Below are 23,675 nucleotides of genomic sequence, written 5' to 3' on the forward strand. Positions count from 1 at the left end.
GCATTAGAAGTTCTTTGACTGAGAAAACAGGATAGCTCTATATCCCTTTTCTCCTGAATTATCTGTTCAGTGTAGTGCCCTAAAGCTGGTGCTGAAATACTCTGCACTCGTACGATTCCTGGCTGCTCATGTACATCCGTGATGGACAGCTGATGTCTCATAGGATTCTGATTTCCAACCCTGGCATTAGCAAAGAGAGCTCTAGAGGACTTCTAAAATTTTTTACCTCCCTCAAGACTGCTCTTAATTTTCAAAACCTTCTGTGCTTCTTGGAGAAGCTATAACTGAAAGGACATTTCTACCTAGAACACAGCATCATGCTCCTTTATTGTGCCCTATACAAAGCTCCACAAAATCTCCATCCAGGAACAGCTGCCTGTGCCTCCCAGGGGACTTCTGTAACCAAGTGTCCATGAATGGCTCCACAGCCCGTTTTGCTGTCCCTGAGGAAATTAAGAACTAAGGAACTGTGTCAAGGAAATGCCCTTCCAGCTTCAGTTATCTTCCAGCAGAACTATATATATGTGGGTTTTGCCTAGATTAAGGAACCAACAGCAAGGGCTTTTCTCCCTCAGGAGGTTTTCCCTGAGTCTTCCCTGCAGGTCACAGGGCAGAGGTGCTTACATGTTACATGAGCATGCACACAGACTGTGTTTGTAAGGGACCTTCTTTAATTTGACACTGATCTTTTATATGATGCCAAACATCACTGAAGGCTGGGATTTTCTCTCAGTACATTTGTAAGTCTTTAGGCACAAGTACACATCATATTTGCGATGCTGTAGATAGCAAGAACCAAAGTTGGTCCTGGTGCTGACTTGTGCTACCAAGACTTGGTTTGTGTTTTTAGCATCCCGGCCACGTGTGCAAACACTGGGAACTCTTTGGTTCACTGCCTGCGTGGGCTCATTGTCTGTGCTAAGGAAGTGCAGTGTTCTGAGCCCTGCTAGCTCACCTTCCACAGGGAACTATGGAGGTTCACACACAAATGCTCTGATTCACTGCAAAATGTAATCCTCACATTGAAGTTATGAGCCTTCAGATGAGAATCATGGTTGTGTGTACTGAAGGCCTAAAGCAGCTCCTACGAGCACAGCATGTGCTGGGTTTGGTGTTGGCACAGGAATGTCAGCCTTGGAGAGCTGACTGGGAACCAAATGGCCTTTGTCTGGAAAGGAGCTGGGAACACAGCTGGTATTTCCTGATGAAGTCCTTTGGTGTAGGGAAGATTCACTGGGAGATGGTTTAGTACAGAAGTATAAATAATAACTGCTAATTGCCAAAGTCACCATAATTTCTAGGGGGGAAAAGGCTGTAAGAGTCAATGGCATTGTGAAATCCATGGTGGCTTTATGAGGAATTTCACATTCCCATTCTGTATCCTTAAAGCTGTGGCATTCTAAAGCTTACAACATAGCATTGCATACTTGTGCATATTGTGTGGTGGTTCAGTGAGGGACTCTTACGGGTGCAAAAATATCTCCTGGGAGCAAAACTTGTATTTGAATTAACTTCCAACTTCCCAGCATTGAAGTGAGACAAGAATATTTTCCATGGAATACAGTGAAATATTACTAAGGTTTCTATACAGCCTACGATTGCTGAATCTCCAGCCTGTTGTTTTCCTGTGCTGGGTTTTGAGGATATCATCAAAACATGAATTATGTCTTCCCTCAATCCTGCTTGCTGGGCTGGTGTCTCAGAACTGGTGATAGGGCAGTGACTTGTCACAGCTGCTCAGAACAATGTGTTTTCTTCATGGTCACTGCTGCCAAATCAATGCAGTTCTAAATAATGCCACTTACAAAATTTGAAAGAAAATAGAATAGCTTCTTCAGACACTTCATTGTGCCAAGTCATGAGAAAATCAGAAATTTCTTACCTTGATCAAAATTCTCCTCAAATTATGTAACTCAGATTTGTCTCCCTGATGTAAATGCATACTTTTTCTGTTAGTAGGACATGCAAGTAACAAAGATTAGTGGTTGAGAATGGGTACTTGCCTAAGAGTAGCTCTTTCTCAGCTGAATTATGTAACTTATAAAGCCTGTTTTTCATTCTCCTTTCTAAAGCTCAAGAATTTAGTTATTATGCATGTAGAGTCTTTCCTGGTTCTCTTTAAAGCTCCTTTATTTTTCTTTCTCTCTTTTTCTCTGTCTTGATCTCCTTCCTCTCCTGCTCCTTAAGGCCTTGGAATATCTTTTCAAGTTCATTGTCCAATCTCGGATCCTTTACTCCAGAGCTACTTGTGGAATGGAGGAGGAGCAGTTCCGCTCCAGCATCCAGGAGCTTTTCCAGTCCATCAGATTTGTGCTCAGCTTGGACAGCAGGAGCTCTGAGACTCTCATCTTCACACAGGTTTGCTATTTCCTACACTCCCACTGGCAAACCACAAGGCAGCTGTTCCTGCACGGGTCGGAGGTGTGGGCACGTGGGGGTGAAATGCAGGTCAGGGGAGTTTTCCCCTCTAACAAGGTGGTGATGCTGGAAAACAAGACACCCATAAATGGCATTAGGCAGTAGTTTTGCACAGGTGAGCTAGACTGGGGGCACTCTAGGAGGAAGTGACTTCTCACACAAGAATGCAATTTTTGCTGTTCACAAAAGTAAACTGCGTTTTCAAGTCTCCCTCATTCCTATGTCTCATAGTTGGGTGTTGCAACAAAGCAGATGGGACTCCGTTTCTTCATGCAGGAAAAGCCCATCCTTTATTCACATAGTTCATATTTATAGGAAATATCAGAAGGCACTGTGTTAAACCTAATTGGTCAGCAATACACTGACACTCAGTTTATTGGTGGGTAAATGGCTAGGGTGTATGTCTGTCAAATCTCTCTGTATTTGGTTAGTTTACATATTTTCTTTGCTGATTCTTATGGGACAGATTTCTTGATTAGAACAGGTGCAAATGGTTTTCTTACCAGAATAGCTTGTTGTGTTAACTGCTTTCATTCTTATGATTTTTCACGTGGGAAGTTAGCTAGCTGCACTTAGAAGAAATAACAGGCCAGCTGGTAATTTAGCAGAGCAAGACCTGATTTTATAAGGCCTTTCTTTTATACTATCTCTACTTGTATGCAACAGCTGGCCTCAAGAATTTCTAAATTCTTCATTATAGTATTTCAGATCAATACTTACAGTGACAGCAGCATCACAGTGAGAAGTTCAACTGATGTATTTGCACTCAGGTAAACAATTCCAGCTAAAATTACAGTCAGAATCATGTGCAGCCTGACCACAAACATGTTGTGATGCCCATACTCACATTTAAGGCATCATTAAATATGGTCCAGGGGACTTCATGAAGATTCCATGTGGGCTGAAGACAATACTCAAAGTAAGTAAGGATGCTGCTGAGTTTTGGGTTCAGTTTTAAAGACCACTGTACTGCATTACATACTGCTGCATTTAAATTTTAAAGGTCAAACATGCTGTTTGATGCCTCTGCTCAGAGAATGTCAGAATGAAGCACCCAGAGCTCCCTGGTTAACGGGAAGGTGGTTTGTAATCACTAAGGCAGAATTACAGATGTTTGGAACACCTGCTGTATTTTGCAAAAGAAGCAGCTGCTGTGAACATTGCAGCCAAGTAGTGACTCTGCTGGTTCAGGAAGCTGCCAGTGGAGTGATCCCTTTCTTAAGGAGCTGCTCTGAAAGATTTGAGAACAGCTGCTCTAATGTTTTATTTAATCACCCATTAGTGGGTATAATAAGATGAGCCAGGAACAAGAGAAATCAGTGCACGGAATTTTGCAGACAAAGTGATGGTGAATGGAAGCAGTATCTGCTGAATGTTTTCTAGTTGTGTTGGTTCCAAATAGAGAGGGAGAGTCACTTTGAGGATGGGGGATTTTCCTTTTTTTTCTTAGTTTCTCTTCTTAATTTTTTCCCTCCTTTCTCTCACTATGGTATTTCTTACTTTAAACTTCTGTAATTTGTAAAGCCTGTCCTTGTTGAATCTTTGAAAAGTTTACTTTTTGTTTCCCCCTTGCCACTGTGTTGCCCCCTGATCCCATTGCCCCGTAGGCCCCCCAGCCTGGAGGGCAGGCGAGCGGAGCCGGGACAGGTGCCCCACAAAAATGTGGGGGCACAACAAGGCCGACATTTAATTCTGTAAGTAATGATCCCCAGGACTGCTCAAGTGTTTCATTGTGGATGTTCCCAGTTAATCTCCTTTCCCTACCCCAAACACTCTTCCTGCATATAAACTAGAGTTTGATGTTTAAGTGGCCGGTACTTTAAAACTTGGAGATGTGGAATATTTCAGTTATTCATGGACCAGTTTATGGCCTCCACACACCAGTAAGACAGTACTGAGGGGGTACACAAGATGATATAAGTCAAGTTGTTCAGGGGAGCCAAGCATTTGTTTCTTATTTGATTATTAGTTCTGGAAATCTGGACAATAGTTAAATACCCACAGAAATGCTCGAGGCCCTGGCAAACATAATTTCCCTCACACTTGTCCTCTTCTCGAGGATATGTGACAGATCTCAGTGTATCTCAGTTTTTTCCAGCAATGAGAGTAAAACTGATTTCCTTCCTCCTAGGCAATTAGTTTGACATGAGTAATGTTCCAGCATATTTTAGGGTGTTGAGCAAAAATGGGACCCTTCAAGGAACTGTTGAAATGATGTCACCTCAGGAAGCTCCAAATCTTCCTGCAGAGATCCCATGCCTACCCTTGGATTGCTAGGGGTTATACAGAAATCCTTCTGCTTTAGAAGTAACAGAAAGTTTAGGAAAACTCCTGTAAGGTTTTGTTGCGCCAATATTGTAATTTCGCTTGTATTATCCCAAAGATAACAACAGTGACTGGATTTGTGGCTGTTACTGCCTTCCAAGAGTACCAGGAGCTAGTGAAACAATTTATACTTATTTATTTTGTTAGTACATTGTAGGTATGCAGGAACAAATAGGTGACAACACCCAGGAGGCCTTATGGGGGTTTGTGGAATCTGAGTTGATTGTAACAAAATAAGATTTTGAGAGACAACGAGTGGAAGAAGGAGGTAAATTTATATTCAGAATAATTTAATGAGCTCTACCATGTTAGTTGTAAAAATAACTTGGTTTTGCTCAAATACTATTAAATAGATTTCACTGTTGAAGGAAAAAAGACTTGGCAAAGGAGGAGGTTGGGATTATATGGATAAGGAGAGTCATGTCAGTATGGAAGAGATAAAGAAATGTTTATGCAATGAGAAAACAAAATATCTCTGAGGAAAAGGAAATACTGACAGTGGTGAGACTCTGGAAGGGCAAAGCTGAACAGAGATCTGCAGTGAAGTCTGGTAAATCTGAACTTGTGCAGGAAATCACTGAGGGGTTTGTGTGGAGAGCTTTGGGGAAGGGAAGTGGAAATGGCAGGAAGGGAAGGGTGGAGGTGAGGCTGGCTCAAGAAAGCAACCATCTAGGAATTAAAATAGTTACAATGAGGAAGCAGGTGTGAAGTTTGGGTAGCATGTAGAAGAAGGGAAGAATTTTAAAACATCAGTGGTGGTGGCAGTTGTTTGACAGGACACCAAATGTGCAGAACTTGAGCATGGGGTGATGCATGAATTTTCTAATCTTGCGAAAAAATTAACTGAAAAATAGGAAATAAGACATGAAGAGGTTTTTGCTGGTGTTGTGCTGACACCATTTCTGCACTTCAAGAAGCACTTTCAAGGACAGCTCCAGCTTATTGGAAATATCTGTTACTGCAAGAATCACATGCACACTCGCATGATGTGATGCCTCTTTCACGTGGACTCACACCCCACCCCTGCTGCAGAAATCCTGGAATGTCACATGGCAGAGCTGGTTAAGGGTCTGTCAGCAGGTTCTTCACTTCAGAATATTTTCTGAAGAGGTTTAACTGTCCCAGGTAGTTGCTTAGTACAAACAATTGGTATAGAACTCTCTAATCAGCATGTTGTATTAACTGAAAAAAGTAAATCAACAAAAATGGACTATCTTGTCTGCTATCTCAATTTTTCTTCTATTTTATAAGCTGTCTCCTAAAATACAGCTTTTTGAAGCTATAGCTGTGTGCTCTACTTATCCTAAGATTCACTATTGTAGCAGTACTTGATTTTTCTATGCTACATGTGACTTGTTCACTCTGAGCTCCAGGTACCACAAACCGTGACCACCAGCCATAGCACAGTCCGCAGTAGCTTTGTGCAGACCCTTTGTTCAGTGTTCCTGTCGTTCCCACCTCACTGCACTGAGCTGCAGGTGGGGAAGTGCAGGTGCTGAGCTCCCTGCTGTACCCGCAGGCTGCCCTGCTGAACTCGTTCCCCGCCATCTTCGACGAGCTGCTGCAGATGTTCACGGTGCAGGAGGTGGCGGAGTTCGTGCGGGGCACGCTGGGCAGCATGCCCAGCACGGTGCACATCGGCCAGTCCATGGACGTGGTGAAGCTCCAGTCCATCGCCCGCACGGTCGACAGCCGCCTCTTCTCCTTCTCAGGTGAGCCGGGGCTCAGGCCCGCTGCTCACTGAGGGCAGCAGCACCCTGGGTGCTTTTGCAGTGGCTTTGTTGCAAATAATTCCCTGCTGACCGCCGATAATGTTGGTAAATATTTCTCTTGGCTGCGTCATTGATAAATGTATTCATTCGCTCAGCTGGTTGGAGCAGGGTGCCAATAAAGCCAACATTGTGGGTTTGATCCCTCTTTTCCCAAGGGCTTTCACTTCATGATCCTCACATTCCATGATCCTTGTTTGTCCCAACTCAGAATATTCAGTAATTCTGTTAACTCTGCTCAATACAAATACTTTACAAGTTTCACTGTGGTAGGAAATGTTTATAAACCCATCATAGATAAATTGTAGTTACTAAAGGTTGACTAACATACATTAAAAAATTAGTTAATTATTAAAACTGCCAAATCTCACTTTACATTTTGTGTTGCTCTTACCGCGGACAGGAAGAAAACCTCCTTTCCAGCCAGCTTATGCCTGAGAAGCTGGAGGGATAGTCGTGTGAGAAACCCACCACATTCCTTTAGAGTATCTTTAATCTTTATGTTGTAACTTTAGTATTTCTTTAGCTCAACACTTTAGTAACTCTTTCATTCTTAAAATTTTACTTAAATATATTATTGTTTACATATACTTTAAAACAGAATTTTTAAAAAAATCTTTAAGAACTCAGTTGTAAATGGCTGAAGACTGTGAGTGTATTTCATACATAAAGATCTGAATGAAAGAAATTATGAAGGTAAAGTGGAAGATAGAAAGCTCCATTGGGTTTCTCTTTCCTGTAGTGAGGACCTCAAGTTAGTGCACTTAAATTATTGTACTCAGTACAAGGTGAGAATGAGAGAATGATAACACCACAGAATTTTGTTGAAACCATCCATTGTAGTTGTTTGTAAATATTTTCTTTCCTTACATTTGTAACGATTTTCCTTCATTCAGAGTCCCGGCGCATCCTGCTGCCTGTAGTCCTTCACCACATTCACCTTCACCTACGACAGCAGAAGGAGCTGCTTATCTGCTCTGGGATCCTCAGTAGTATCTTCTCCATAATCAAGACTAGTTCATTGGTAAATCTGCTATGTGATTTTAATTTTTTATTTGCACCACTGATTTAGTAAAATAAAGAGTGAGATATTTTTATAGGTTAATACAGGTTTTTCAAAGAACCTTTTAAGATTGTGCTGTCAGCAGGAGAACATCTGAAATGAGGGTCTGGCTCTGTGTGTGACTCAGAGCATCCTGATTACACAGTGTGCTTGCTGTTAGGAGTGGGGGATCACATACACCCTCACCAACTTTGACACTGTTTAATTTTCTTCATGCAAGCCCAGAGCTTAGATGTCAGTAGAGTATAAAAGTTCTACATAGCTCAAGGACTCATAGCTCTGCCAGAGACAGTAACTAGCACTTTGTGGTTCGCATTAAAAGAATACTCTAAAATTATCCAATCAATGAATTCCCACTTACTTCTAGAAATTGCTGCTGAGTTTCAACACCCAGCTTTGATGGTCATAATACTCTGATCTCAAATGGTAACTAGATCATGTAAAGCAATGCTCACAAAGAGGGGGTGGTGAAATTTCCCCACCTGACTAAAGTAGGAAGCTCATGGTGCTAAATATAATTCATACCAATGTGTATTTCCAATTACAAGTCATGGTTCTGTGTGAAAGGAATGAGATGAAAGGCATCATGGAAATAAGCTAAAATAATACTGCCATGGAGTAAAGGTTCCTGAACATAATCTGCTCCTGTTGTGTTGTAGACTTTGATTGTAGAGTAACCTTTATGGCCGTGACCTGAGTGTTTCCGTCAGAGACTGTCAAGGTAACACACACACACACACACTGACAGAACAACAGGATCTGGTACCAGTGAGGAGTTTGATTGTACTTCTGTGAGCCTGTTACAGAGCTCTCTGTCCCAGGGAGCCTGTGCTATGGCTGACTCAGTAGAACTGTCTTTACCAGTTCCATCTCTCCAGTTCCTAACTATCTGTTTGCTCACCACTTGCTGTAGGAGGGAGATGTCGTGGAGGAGGTTGAGATGATGGTGGAGAGCCTCCTGGACGTGCTGTTACAAACTCTGCTCACAATCATGAGTAAATCGCAGTCTCAGGAGGCGGTAAGAGGGCAGCGCTGCCCGCAGTGCACAGCAGAAATCACTGTTAGTAACTAACAATCAGTTTCTATTTCCTGCTTCTCTAACCTCTGGTTCAGTCCCTCACCACCACTGGCACCTCATCATCATCTCTGCTGCATGAATGCCCAGGGCTTTGTCTCTTTCCCTTAATAAACCACAAACCCCTTCCTTCTTCCCTGCACTAGTGAGGGCTGCAGGAAGCAGTGGAGCTCAGGAAACTTTAGTGGATTTCCAGATTATTTTCTTGTTTGTCTTTACAGCTGTGATTGAGAGTTATTGCTTAAGACCTGAGGTACTAGGGAACTGCCTAGGGCTTCACCCCTAAGGTGATATCACCAAGGGCTATAATGAGTATCAGGCTGTGATCCCCAAAACTGAGAATATGACAGTGCTCTGTGGTTAAATCCCTTTATTCAACACCCTGGAGAGCTTCTGTCCAGGGTCACGATTATTTCATGTAAATGAAACACAACATACTCAAAAAAAGAGATGCTAAGTCAAATGAGCTGTTGAACTTGGTGGGAGAAGCCACCACTTTACCCAGGCTGCCAGCCTTAGCCACAGGGAAAAAAATTTTCCTTGACATGCAGTGGAAGAGAAGAAAAATAATAGAATTTTGCTTCTTCTTTCCTGGATTTCTGCCCTTTTATATTCTAGCCTATTTTAGCCTATTTTTGTTTGTCAGAGTCTCTAATGCAGCTTTTGCACAATGGAGGATGTTAAGCTGCTGTTCAGAACATCCTTTTTTTAGACTTGTTTTTTTTAGCAAATGGCTGAAACCTCAGCAGTGCTGCTGGGGGCAGATGTGCACTAAGGTGTATTTCTCACACAAGAGAGAAGGTTGGATCTTTCCTTGTTAGCTCAGTTAACGAGATGTGCTTTGATACAGAAGAAAGGCACTGGCTTGCAAATGTCCAGTAATATCTCAGTTTCCTTTTACTGCTGCCATTTGACTTACTGCTGTTTCCCACATGCCAGCCCACACAGAAGAGCACATCCTTCTTCCTAGTGAAGTTCAGCCCTGGAAAGTTTCTTGCAACAACCCATGTCAAAGCTTCTGGGTAGATGCTTGAGCCATTTAGAGTAGCAATAAAATGGAAGGCACAGTCCCTTGTATTTGCTCCTCAGTTTACATTTCACAGCACAGTGATATATGGATTCTTATTAGATATGGCTTAGATTTGTGCATTTTCCAAATTAGTTTCTCTGTTGCAAAAAAAAAAAAAATAGTGTTGAGCAAGGGACTGGCAGTCAACAGACCCAGTCCTGATGTTTTTGGCACCACTTTGCTTGTTCTCTTGGACAGATTGCTTAACTTCTCTGTGCTTTGCTTTCAGATTTGTAAAATGGGGGAGCTCCTCTTTGGAAAACACTTTGGGATGCTGTGGTAACTGGTTAGGGTGCATCTGCTTGCAGAATTACAGAAATGTAATTGTTGCTCATGTAGGCTTACCCAGACTGTGCTCAGGAAATCTGACTGCAGATCTGTCAGTACTGGAGCTTTGACAGCACAGAACTTGGTGAACACTAATAAGCCATATATTTACAAGCTTCCAGACATCTTCTGTAGCCCAGCCTGATCCCAAGCTGTCACTGCTTTACAGGTCAGAGTCACTTAGTTCAAATAACTGCTGGTTTATTGGCATGAGCTGCAGTCACACCTCTAACAGACACTGTATATTAAGTACCTGAGAAAGGTATTGTCAAAACCTGCACGCTTGGAGGGTGATTTTTTAATGTCTGTACTAATGATTTTAAATTATTTTTGTTTAGACTACAACTTTGATTAAAATATCTTTAAAACTGGCATCTGTGGAGGAGCCTCCTGGAGCTGTATCCCTGTATTAACAGGAACTCAGGAACTGTTAACCTGCAGTACTTTCAAACTCTGTGCATGTCAGCTGTCCCCTCATAGGCATTGGGGCCATTTCAGACCCCTCCCTTTATACCTTCCCCCGGGTTAAGCTTTGTAACTGTGAATTTTCAGATTGTCTGAATGAAAGAGTTTCTCATTTGGTCAACAGGGAGAATATGTCTCCTGCCTTTTATCTTTGCTTCGTCAGATGTCAGATACTCACTTCCAGCACTTACTGGACAACTTCCAAAGCAAGGATGAACTGAAGGTACAAAAGGATGTGATGTTTGTAGGGTGATTCCCTCAGAATGGGACAGCAGAGGGGAATCCCTGCAGCATCACTTGCCCTGTTAATCATTCCTATTCACTGGCATTCTGTTCAGGGACCTTCCTTTCACTTTTACAATCATTGGGGTAGTGTTGCAAAAACACATTTAAGACCACAGGGCACTGAATTATCTTTATAACAGCAAATAAAGTCCCAGGATAGATGTTGTTGGACATAAAGGATATTGTAATTGTTACATATAAAACACAGGCAGAGAAACAGGACTTTTTAATCCTGTGAATGTGAAGTCACTTGTATAGCATTTTGCTGCATGTTCAGTATGCACAGGAACTTTCTTACAAAGGGTATTGATTTTATGCCAGAAGAGAATTTCAATACTTTTGGGAGTTAACAAATGTCTCTAGCAGAGGAAATCTTTTTTTGGGAAAGCTGTAACCTTACCACTGCACTTGCTGCATGCTTCTTTGTGAACATCAGCTTAAATTATGGCTCTCTGTGAACAGCAGGGGCTGGTGAGGGGCACAGACCTCTGACATTTTGAAATGGCACATCTCATACCAGCAGAACTTCTTAACTTCGATAGGGAAGAGGAGTATCTCCAGCAACAGCTTGTTTAAAAGGCAGACTAATCCTATAAATAAAGACAAGCTTTTATCTAAAACGATTTTGTTTAGCATGGCACTCAAATATGCACAATAAGAACAATGTAATGTGGTAGGAACTTCTGTTACCTTAACAAATGGAATGAAGAAGCAGTGAAAAGTCCTTTCTGGATAGACTTTCACCTTTAGAATGTTTTGTGTGCATATAGAGAAGCTGAATAAATGAGGGAGATGAATTTGGGGTGATAAAATTCTTATCTTTAGGTTGCAGGGTTCAGTGTATCTCAGGTTGATAGTTATCTGAGATTGCTGCCTTTCTGGTAACTTTCAAATTGCTCACAGGAAAATGATTTGGTAAATTAATTCATAATAAATTTTAATGGATATTTTAAAAGCCATCTAAACTATAGTTCTCATGTCTGACTTGTGGAAAGGTCATTGAACTAAAATTTATCTTTATGCCCAAAAGAACTGTTGTATCTCTGATAATCTGAGAATATGTTACAAGAGTACCACAGAGGCTGAAGATTTTATATATTACTCTATTCTCCCATCAAATGTGGCTGTTATAATATTTTCAATACTATTTCTGGCATGGAAAGGCATTTTATTCACTTACCACTGTTACACTTTGGGCAAAACGAGGCCAAAAGTCAAGGAGCTTCTAATATTTTACTCTGAGCTCAGTTGCACCAAGGTATTAATCACCCACCCTCTATTAAGGCATAATGGTAGTATGGTTTTGAAGAATCCCTGGTCTGCCAATTTCTCTGTTATTTTGATTTTGTCTGGAAGGAAAACAAAACAACAAAATCATAGTTTGCAAGGCCAACAACTTGTCATGTTTGATCTTTGCTCTTGTTCTGTACAGACATGGAGGTGCAGGTAGTCAAAAACCAGAAATGTCTTCAGGTTTGGGGATTTTTTTTTTGGAAAGCAAACAGCCAGCTGAATGTGTCTAAGAGCTCTTTGCTACTGTGTGTTGCCAGAAATGGGATTTTCTGGTACTATTTTAGGAAGTCTGTGTAGGAGTTTTATTGGGCTTGGGGGTGTGGTTAGTTCTCAAATTGTGACATAAGTCCAAAGAAATTTGGACAGATAAATTAATAAAATGAATGAAATTAAAAGGTGATTATGAGTCCAGCATATTTGAAAATAGCTGCAAATTGACACTGGAACTCTTGGTGAGAAAATGAGAAGTCAGATACAATTATGCACATAGGGAAGATTTTAATCTACCTGTAGAAGTGAAGATTTTAAAGAAGCTGGAAGTTGTATATTAGATTCAAACAAAGGAATAGAGCCATATTGCAATGTGTGTTCCTTTCATGTTTCCAGGTGAATGGCCTTGCAACACAAAGTTCAAGTAGAGCACACTTAGCTTAATTGTCTTTCTTACAGTCAAGAAAATAGATTCACTTGCAACTGCTGCTGATTTTTACATATTTTTCCCTGTGTGACAGGAGTTCCTTCTGAAGATTTTCTGTGTGTTTCGGAACCTGATGAAGATGAGTGTCTTTCCTCGAGACTGGATGGTGATGAGGTTGCTCACCAGCAAGTAAGTAGAGGAGCAGGTATAAAATGTTGCCATTCTGTGGCTGTTAAAGCCTGTGGGCAGTGTTTTTCCTCAGACTGAGATGTGAGGATGAAGACAGGAATTCTGGAGTGCTCATCCTCATTCTGCTGTTGTTTTAACACACTAGACCAAACCTGTGTGTTCGTGGGTTTGTTAAACTCCAGCAGTATTCTCAGAGCCAGGAGTTAAAAGAAGAGCTGAAGGAGCTGCCCTGAGGGTGAGGGGCTGAGTGACCCAGCAGCTCCAGCACACAGGGTGAACCCAGCTTCCCACACCAAGGCTGTTTATGAGCCTCTCCCTCCCTTGTCAGGGAATCCCTGCCTTGAACATCAGTTTTTTTCCCATGAACATCCCTCTGTAGCCAAGCAAGGAGAGGCTCCTCAGGTATTTTGGAAAAGGGGGAGCAAACCCCAGCCATGACACCAAAGCATTGCACAGAGTTCCTTCTCAATTCAGTTCTCATCTGCCATTTTAATGCTCCATTTTATCTCAGTTTCTTGCTTCTGCTGGGTTAAGTACTGTGCCCTTTGGATCAGCAGCAGTGTTGAACACAGGGTGGCTGGAATTATCCACTAGTTCCCTTAGCTAAAGTAGCTGTGGAATTCCCACTGGCTGAATGACAGCTGGAGCATTCCCACTCTGAGGAAACACCATGGAAATGCTCCTAAAGGCTGCCTGCTCAGCTGAGCTGAATGCTCTGCGAGTCCACCCTGCTAATGAGAAGTGAAAGAAGTGGATTTCATTAATTCAAGCGTAAAGTTTCTATGAAGTTCTGTAAGAAGAAAGAAATCCACCTGAAACAGTAGCTCCCTCAGATGCTGCAGGTTACCTGTTCCCTTGGGCATCATTTTGCCACAAAGCCTTAGACTGACAGTTACATTTAGCAGTGCTACTGGAGTATTGCTTGCATGTGAATCAGAAATGTGCTCTTCTTTTGATACTATGGTTGCCTTATCTACATGCCATTTATTAATTCCTGAATCTATCATGTGCCTTCATTGCCTTTCACAAAGGTCTATGGGTGTATATAGCCATCAACAAAAAATAACACAGAATCAAAAATTAGCAAAATACTCACAAATATCTGGAGTTGAATGAGAGTGAGATAAAGGACCATTGTATAGACAAGAACAAGGACAGCTCAAACTTTTTGAGTTACTCTCCTCCGGGGAAAAAGCCTTTCTGCTGAGAACAGGAGGAAAAGGAGTGTATTATTCCATTTCCCTGGTGGTCATATGGCCCAGCCATGCAAAATAGACAGGATTTTAAATGCTCATGTGTAAATTCTAAAAGTTACAATAGTAGTGAAAGTTTGTAATCTTGTATTAATTAGTATACATTGTTCATTAAAGAAAGAACAGTGAGTTGTGTGTAAATATCATGGAGATTGCACAAAGAATGTACTTCTCTGTACCTGTAGTAAAACCAGCACTACCAACCACTGTAATATGCTGTATTCCAGATTCAAATGTTCTCTTTTGTTTTCTTTTCTTTGTTTTTGGCTGCAGTATCATAGTTACAACAGTTCAGTACTTGTCTTCTGCCCTGCATAAGAATTTCACAGAAACGGACTTCGATTTTAAAGTAAGAATTGATTCAGAAAATGTTCTGACATCTTTTCAAACCAGCAGTAACAAAGGAACAGAAGCTGCCCTCTCCATTAGCTGATGATATTTGCAGCATTTATTAGAGTGTCTGTCAGGAAGATGACCTAACTGATAAAGGACAGGAATGGAATCTGCTGTGGAATTGATGGGAAGTAAAACAGATACAGTGTGAGATCAAATCAGGAAAATTAAGTCCCTCATAAAGGAAACTAGTAATTCCATAAACATGGGGCTAATGGAGCATCCTGTCTGATGGATAATGCAATGTAAATTCAGGCAGTGCTTTTCTTGAAGTTGAAGCATTCATGAATTTCCTCTCCCAGAGGTCTCTGGCTGATGATGACACAAAACCTGGAGGAACACAATCCTAGGGAATATTGTCCCTGTGTCTGATGTAGTTGGAGATGGGCATCAAGTTCAGTGTTAGTAAGAAGAGCTGCCAGACATGCACCTAGGGACAAGTGCACACACCAAGCTGGCAAAAACCTCGTCTCTTTGGGAAAACAGACCAAATTACAGGGGGTCCTATTCATGATATAATTTGATCTCTGGAGATTCTTGACAGATAAAATCTGTTCAACCTACAGAAAAACAATTTTAAAGTTTGCTAATGTCACCAAGTTTATTCATTCTTGAGCTCTGGTGCAAAGAGGAAAAGCCAGTGGCATTGCTTTTGTGGGGGTTTTAATTTTCACTTCCTAGCAGGGTTTAAATAATTAATTTGTGACTTTAAGAGTTAATTTGTATCTCCATAGTAAGAGACATATTGATGAAGTTACCCCTTGATTACAAAAAGGAGTCTATGTCTTTCTCCACTTATTTAAAACTTACTTTTGGAGTTTAATATTATAAAATTCCTTTGCTTGTCACAGGTGTGGAACTCTTACTTCAGCCTGGCAGTTTTGTTTATAAACCAGCCGAGTCTTCAACTAGAAAATGCCACACCACCTAAGAGGAAGAAGATTCTGGATAAGTAAGGATATCTTTTGTTGGGCTCCCACCTCAAAAAAGAGCCTTCTTTTCCTACCATAAGCCTCTGTGGTTTATTATGAAATCTGGGATGTGGAAATGCTTGGGAAATTAATAACTAGATCTCCCGGTACAACAATCAGTGATTAGTCAAGTTGTTTGATATTCTTACATTGACATAAATGTGAATTGAATTTTTTTTAACCATTTGATTATTTTTTCACATCATTGCCTTGCAAGTTTTTGTTCCCTGGGCAGCTGTGTCTCTGTTCTCTCTCAGATACGGTGACATGAGAGTGATGATGGCCTATGAGCTCTTCAGCATGTGGCAGAACCTGGGTAAGCCTCTCCCTCTCTCACTTGACAACCAAAGCCAAAGGAAAACCCTGTTTCTGTCAGATTTTAAAAAAAATTTTAGTGTTTTCTGGCATCACAGAATCCTTTGTTTCTCTGAAGAGAAGCACTTCTCCCACCAAAACTCTCTTCTTCACTGTATTCTAGAGGAAAATAACAAAATGTTTGCTAATAGAGATCAGAAATACAAGGATATGAGAAGGGGTCAATCACTAAGAGAGCAAAGGAGTGACACAAGTCAGATTGGATAACTTAATAATGTGGCTGCAAAATATTCACCAACCCAAATACAAACATTTTATGTGTAGGAATATAGGTAGGTGCTGCTATTCAAAAAAACAAAGACTGCAAATGTTGTCTGATATTCAGCTGAAGGGGAGCTACCTGTAAAATGCTATGAGTAAAGGAGATTTTGTAATCTCTGAGAAAATATGTAAGAATCTGGAGTAAGAGAAGAGGGACCATATTACCGTCACAGTGTTTTCCCTAAGTGCACTTGATTCTAGATTAGTTTGTCCAGTCCTGCTTTCTACGGCTAAAAGAAACAAGAAAACACAAAAGAATATAAACCCAAGGTGAGCTAGACAAAGTTCAGACAACAGTCAGGAAGATTACAGAAGCAATAAAACTGAATAAGCCTGATTTGTCTTGTACAACTGAAATGATACAGCCAGAACTGGTCACAGTTCAAAGGATCTGTGTGGAAAATAGAAGGCCCTCCAAGGTAACAGAGATATAACACCCAGAAAAATAAACTGGACAAACTCTGCTGAGAAGCAAGAAGCCAGTTTTGGATGTGTAGATGCAGACATTTATCACTGGATGCTGTTCCAGATCAGGCTTTGTTGAGTTTCTCTCTGCAACAGTGCAGTAGTGTGGCTCAAAAGAGGATGTCAGCAAAGTGCCTCAGGTCCCTCCTGGAGAAGATCCACTTGGTCCCAGTCAAGGGCAGTTAGGAAATCAAGACAGCAATGGGGACCAAGAGCTCTGTAGTTCCTTCAAATCTAAAAGTGCTCTATTAAGTACCGTTGTTCTCACCAGCCCTTTCAAAATCTTCATGAACTGGAAGTACCCTGGCCTCTTTTCCCCCAGTTAGTATGTTTTAGTTGGGTTACTTTTGACAGTTTGAATTCCTTTGCAAAGTAAAATGCACTGACATTTTTTTGCTGAAGGCTTTCACAGTGAAATTAAAAATGCTCTTAGAGACTTTGCAAGAAATAGTGTAAAGCAAATACTGATATTTCGTTCCTTTTCAGGAAAAGAATGTTTGCTTTTGTAATGCTTATGCTTACTACTGTGTAAATGTCATTATTGCAAGGGTTCCCTGTTTTCTCAGTGACGGATAGCAAAGGCTTTTATTTAATTACCATTGTTTTGTGTTGTACAGGTGAGCACAAGATTCACTTTATTCCGGGAATGATTGGCCCCTTTCTGGGTGTTACACTTGTTCCACAACCAGAAGTCCGGAATATCATGATCCCAATCTTCCATGACATGATGGACTGGGAGCAGAGAAAGAATGGCAACTTCAAACAGGTGAGGGCACTTCCCAAGCTTTCCTTTCTTTGCTCTGTCTGCAGTGTCTAGGTGGAAGCAAGGAGTTTGTATTTTTTTATTTGTTTCTGACTGTGAATATGTCATGTAAATATGTATAACATAGAAAATTCAAGACCTAATTCACAAAACTATCACAAGACCCCTAAGATTGTTTAGTGCAAACTGCATTCCCCATGAACATGAGGAAGAGAAGGGATGTGTTCAGCACACACAGATGGGGAAAAGAATTTTGTAAGTGCTGGGCTATCACTGCTCCCAGTGGTTTCACTTAGATTATTAGTCAGACATTAAATGGGTCAGACTGAGAACCAAAAATAGGGATGGTAAAGATTTAACCAGTCTTTGTGAAAACAGTGCTTTCTGCTTCTCTGTCTTCAATTTGCAGCTAGGAAGTGGTGTTGTATAATTAAATCATTAACCATGCCTTGAAACAGACTTTGTAGCTGCTTTCATTTTCAGAAATTGCAGCAGCTCTCTGGGAAGGGTTAAGTCCAACAAGAGCTCTGCAGTTTCTACCTGCTGTGAACTCTGATTGCAAATCAGGGAGAGAAATCTTCATCATTGTTTCCCAGTCATGGTCAGAGAATTGCTTAGATTTTCCACTGCAAACCAGATCCCTGAAGTGCAGAGCATTGCTAATGAAGGGTGGGTTTGGTCTGGATCCTCAGAGGACAGTGTTTCATTGTCATTGTGCTGGGGCAGTACTGGGGGCCAGTGTCTGCAGAGAAGTGCTCTGAAGGAGCAAATCACCATTAAATTATCATAATTCATATGATTAGTTATTTGCACAGTCATTAAAATGCCAGATCTAATCTATCATTCCAGGAGAATAGCAGACCTTTCCCATAGCCTGATCTATTATAGGCTGTGTGGAAAAGTATTACCAGGAACTTGTTTTTCTTCCTCTTCAACTCCCATGATTGCTACAATTGTTATTATTTACTATTATTATTATTATTGCAATAGCATTTTGATCATAGTGCTCTTTCCACTGGTTTTAGCATAACAATAGAACAGTCTTTCTCTGGAATTTACAGTAATAAGCATCTACAGTCACCTTCGAGTTTCTGGGCCTATTTATATTTTCTGTATTAAGACGAACTCTTTGTAATCTTCATTTAATTTTTATACTCACTAATGTATTTTAAACTACAGCTCCAAGAATATTTCTTAAATTACCTGTGGAGCAAATTTCCACACTGTTTTATGAAGCATATATTGTAACCTTCTAAGGTTAAAGATGAAATAATCATCTGTATTAGTGATTAAATAAATAGTTCAATACTCCAAAAGGTAATATACTTCATTAACATTATCTGCTGGAACCAGGCAGTTATTTGCTTTCCAGTATAATGCTGGATAGCTGGACACAGGCATTACTGATTTCCGTTGTCACTGTAGATCACAAACAAAGGGAGTTGTTGGTTTGTTTTTTTTTTTTTAATTCCGAGCTACTCTTCACCTTTTAAATATTCAGTTGTTTGTCAGAAAACATAAAAACCCTGAAAATTCATTTTCAAGCCCTTTTTTAATTTTCTTCAGTAGTTCACGTTTTTACAAGGTTATTTTTTCAGCAAGGCTGGATAACAATACAGTCTGATTCAGGGATGAAATCAGGTCTGCCTTTAATGATTTGAGCAGCAAGAGCACCAAATCCACTTGTGTAGCAGTGGTTGATTTGTTTTTCCTTCCCATCTTTACTTCCTTTGCAATTTGGCAGCTGAAAAATGTTGAGGTGGTCAAACTATGCTTGTTTTTAAATAAAAGTAAGCCATATTTCTGCAAATAGTTTCAGCCTTTAGGAGCCTTTGTCTTCACTAGTAGTGAAACTGTCTTCTGCAAGATTTCTGACTTCATGAAATTGTTTTTATTTAGTGTTACATACATCAATTTATGCACTTGAATCAATTTTATAAGAATATCTGATATCACACTTGATATTTAGGGTGGGAATTAATATGTATTCAAAATCTTTTTAAGAGAAACATAATGATGTTGGTGTGGCCCTTTATATAAGTGAAAGAAAAAGCAAAAGTGTCATATAATCATAGAGAGGCTTAAAAAGTGGGGTTTAATGAACAAATAATCTTCTAATAGAATAATGCCTGGGTGATTGCAAATCAATTCCACCAGCAGAACCAGCACAGCAGAGCAGTGGTGCTGGATATTCTGTTATAGTTCAGGATCCAGTTCACCTGATGTGCTGGTTCACTGGAAGAGTCTCTGAGTGATGGATTTGGTCTCCTTCCTGCAGGTGGAGGCCGAGTTGATCGATAAGCTGGACAGCCTGGTGTCTGAAGGAAAAGGTGATGAGAACTACAGGGAACTCTTCAGCCTGCTGTAAGCTTTGCCAGTTCATGCTCCTCGTGTTGTGCAGGGCCACTGGAAGAGTCAGGCACTGATCTGTGCAGCCACAGATCTTGGGGGAGGGCAGGAAAGGCCTTCCTGGCAGGCATCCATGGAATGGCTCAGTGAAGTAGTGCTGGAAGTAATATAGAGACCTTAATTCTTCTCTGTCTTTGTGACATCTAATAAAAGGCTGCATAGGTTATCATCCTCCTATCAAAAATTCATTTGCTGGAGGAGCCAGGGCCCTTCTCTTTCCATAGCAGTGAGTGAGATCCTGGTCTCAGGACTGTTTAAAGAGACATTGTAGTATCTACAGAGTCAGGCCTTGTTAGAGCAAGGGAGATTTTCCTTTCTTTCCTTCTATTTTTGAAGGCTATGTTTTGGTTGGTTCAACAGTTGCCAGTTGCTTCCTCCATTATGACACTTCCTTTCACACCAACAGTTCATACTCAGAAGGATAAACATGAAGATTTTATGTCTGACTTTACATTTCACTACTTTTGTGTTGCATCCTTTTTGATTACTGATTTCTCTCCAAATTTCATTTTGAGTGTTACTAGTTTATTTCAGATGGAATTATTTTGAACTCTTGACAGTGCAGAGCAGTTAACCCATTTTTTTTTAATATTCTAGTGAGCCAGAGAGATCATTAGCAGAATTCTAGCCATATACTCCAATTTTACATGGCCCCCAATAGCACACAGGCTGTTTGAGGCATAAACCTTTGTTTTGCTGGAATCAGTAATTCTATTTCTGAATTTGCAATTGCACATTCATTCATTTCAAGCTTGATAAGCCTGCCTGCCTATCCCATGTGCTTATCCTCAGGAAGTATGGAAATGTATTCAGTTTGGATTTGTGTATATACAGCCTTGGGAAGTCTTGGATCTTATGTGTACAGATAAAGTAAGTCTATTTCAGGGATAAAGGAAATATCTATTCTTTTTTTTATTCATGTGGCAAGAGGAATAGTGTGCCTTTGCTACACTTGAAGACATTCATTACCTGAAATGTTGAGAATTCAAGGGCTGTAGCTGTTTACTCATGTTTAAATAATAGTGATTGGATGCATTACCAAGAAACCTGGAATTCCAGCAACCAGTTAGTTTATATTTCCCACCAAGTTGTCTGAGAACAATAATATGAGGAGACAATTTGAGGAAAAAATTCCACAAATTAGTAAATGCTGTGTGAAAAAACCAGTTGACCCTGAATTCTACTGTCTCAACTATACTGCTGAAAAGGGAATTGGCTCCCTCAGCTGTAAATCATCCCAGTACTGAAGAGTTTGCCTCTTTGGAGGATGTGACACCCAACAGAATTTTTCTCCTAGAAGTGGCAAATTCTTTGTCTGGAAATCCAGTTTCAGGGAAACAGGCATGTAAATTTGCTTTCTTTCTTCACTTTTGAAACACAATGTTCCTTGTTCTTGTTCCAGCCTTCTCCTTCACTACTGTGTGGTGCTCATGGGTGCTCACTGTACTGTCAGTGCTAGGCAGGAGCAGATTGCTCTTATTTCCAGTTTAAATACAATGTGATTCAGGGTTAGTTGGTTGTTGATTAGAGATGAAAATTTATGGAGGGATGAGCAAAGAAGAAATATTTGCAGTAGGTTTGGACTACTTTTCAGTTTCTGACTGCTGCTAGCAGTATTTAAGCTACAGGTAATAATGTGGAATCAAGTATTGCCATGAGTGTTGCTCTTCTTCGTATCTGTTAAATGGCGGTGTGAGGATCTTGTCCCTTCTCCTGTCAGTTCTGTAATTTCCTTGTCTTTACTTCATGCTGCCTGGAGTAGAACCCAACTCTTTGGGCCTTATCCCAGGTAAGATGCTAATTCTTCTGGAACTTGTTGTATGAGGGAGAAACCAAATTATATGTATGAGGGAGAAACCAAGTTGTCTGTATCAGTCTGCATGCCCTGCACCATTTCCCTGGAAGCCTCACCTGCTGTCTTCCCATCTCCAAACAGTTTGCTGGAGAAGATTGAGCAGGAAACTTGGCGGGAGACTGGAATCTCTTTTGTCACGTCAGTCACTCGGCTCATGGAGCGTCTGCTCGACTACAGGTATCTCACAGCAGCAAGAGCACGTTCTAAGCATAAGAAGTTTGTCGAGACATGGTACCAAATTCCTACAGGGAATATTTTTATTGACTATCAAGCTGCATGCATGCAAGTCAATACATCACTGCTGGGTTCTGAGCAAACATCCCAGATCCTCATCTCATTCTTCTGTGCTCGTTCCTGATAGTTTTGTACTGAGGTTTATTCAGGTTGCTAAAACATTAATTCCTTCTGTCACTGAAATGATCTCACCTAATTCAGGAAAATAGATGTTAAATGCAAGAGTGATCCCCAAAGCCTCATTGAACCAAGGTGTGCTGAATGCCTCATCCAGGCCTGCAGGGCTGGAGAACTTCCAGAACTTATCTGGGAACTCTGACACATCAGCTGGTGGCTCATGAGCAAGATTTCACTATAAATTAGGCAGCCTTCGTTTAGTTTTAAACTGAAGTTTGCAGGACTGTTGTGTCAATGCAGCTGAGCTTTAACTTAGTTAGAAGGAAATATTTTAACTTTAGATTTATATATACACACACACTCAGAGGGTTGTTTTTTTTTTAATAATAGACAATTTGAACCTATATAGAACTGCCCCAGATATTTCTATCTTTAGCCTACTGACAAGAGTTCAAATAGTTTTTTCTTCTGCTGCTGCTCATTAGAGGTGAAACCTTCTGACTAGGCTGGGTGTTCTGCAGTCCCAAATCCTTTTCTGTACTTTTTAGTTTGCTCTTTTTGTTATCCTTACCACCTTGATCCAATCTCATATTTTTTTCCTGGCAACAACTGCTCTACAACTACTGTGCACAACCAGGTACTGGAGACACATTTAAAGGGAATGCAGGGGAGCTGCTTGGGGTTTTTGAGGGGGGAGGGTGGGGGGTGTCATGTGTTTTTGGCTTCTGTTTTTTGTTTTTTAGTGATAAACAGCTGCCAGCAAGGCAGCTTTGACACACAGATACACATTAACATGCTTAATTGAGAAACACATACCAGTTTTTAATTGATTTTCAATCTGCAGCTGATTTGTCATTCCCAGAACAGGGAACTGGAATGGGGCATTGGAATTTGGAAATACACAGGCATTTCTTAGAGCCCAGCTGCCAGTCAGTAGCTGTAGTAGTTCTCAAGATGGTTTGCTGTGTCATTGCTTTAAAAAATTCGTCTCTTGTACCGTTTGAATAGAAATAATTTCTAAAATATTCCAGACACCAAAGATAAATTTTGTGATTTAACTTACCTATGCAAAAGTTAGAAATCTAATCTAAATCCCTCAGGTTGTATCCTTGTGTAGCACACCACACTGCAGAGCTGCATTTATGGAAGCCAACCCTTTGACTAGGACTAAATGTTTACATCTGGATAAATAAGAGTTTTTTACTTTTGTAGTAGATCTTGCATTTGGATTATTTTTGACCACTGTTAACTGATTTTTGTTCAGATTCTTGTAAGAAATGATGAAACAGTCATTTCAGGTGCTTGTTCACAGATGCAAACTTGTATGGGGACACTCAGTTCTCACATCATCTAAGCCCTAATATGGAAATTTTTCTTAGAGAAATTTTATAAAATTAAATATATGATTATTTGTTGTTTGTCATCCAGGGAAAGTCTGGAAGATAAGATAGCTTCAAATTTATTTTAAAAGGACCGTTTTTGCAGATGTTTGTTTCAACATTGCTCTGCTTTCTTAGGGACTGTATGAAAGGAGATGAAACAGAAAACAAGAAGATTGGCTGCACTGTTAACCTAATGGTAAAGATGTTTCCTTCATCTCTTTGTGATACTGTGCAATCTCATTGAAACTGGGATGGGAAAGGCTGGGATAGGAATCTGTGTCA

General features: G+C 40.5%; 1 protein-coding gene across 1 annotated transcript in view; it reads left to right on the forward strand.

Moving 5' to 3' along the window:
- The window catches only part of DOCK3 (dedicator of cytokinesis 3), a 183,947-nt gene that overhangs the window by 125,613 nt on the left and 34,659 nt on the right, over positions 1–23,675 (forward strand). Inside the window, exons 23-36 of the mRNA XM_053989064.1 lie at positions 2,188–2,358; positions 6,263–6,455; positions 7,409–7,536; positions 8,489–8,635; positions 10,636–10,734; positions 12,821–12,915; positions 14,442–14,517; positions 15,413–15,513; positions 15,790–15,848; positions 17,251–17,399; positions 19,675–19,760; positions 21,568–21,594; positions 21,742–21,837; positions 23,529–23,589. Coding sequence (XP_053845039.1) covers positions 2,188–2,358; positions 6,263–6,455; positions 7,409–7,536; positions 8,489–8,635; positions 10,636–10,734; positions 12,821–12,915; positions 14,442–14,517; positions 15,413–15,513; positions 15,790–15,848; positions 17,251–17,399; positions 19,675–19,760; positions 21,568–21,594; positions 21,742–21,837; positions 23,529–23,589 — 1,488 coding nt within the window. The remainder of the gene's footprint in view (positions 1–2,187; positions 2,359–6,262; positions 6,456–7,408; positions 7,537–8,488; positions 8,636–10,635; positions 10,735–12,820; positions 12,916–14,441; positions 14,518–15,412; positions 15,514–15,789; positions 15,849–17,250; positions 17,400–19,674; positions 19,761–21,567; positions 21,595–21,741; positions 21,838–23,528; positions 23,590–23,675) is intronic.

The sequence above is a fragment of the Vidua macroura genome, chromosome 13 (genome assembly GCF_024509145.1).
Source record: "Vidua macroura isolate BioBank_ID:100142 chromosome 13, ASM2450914v1, whole genome shotgun sequence".
Taxonomy (NCBI): Eukaryota; Metazoa; Chordata; class Aves; order Passeriformes; family Viduidae; genus Vidua; species Vidua macroura.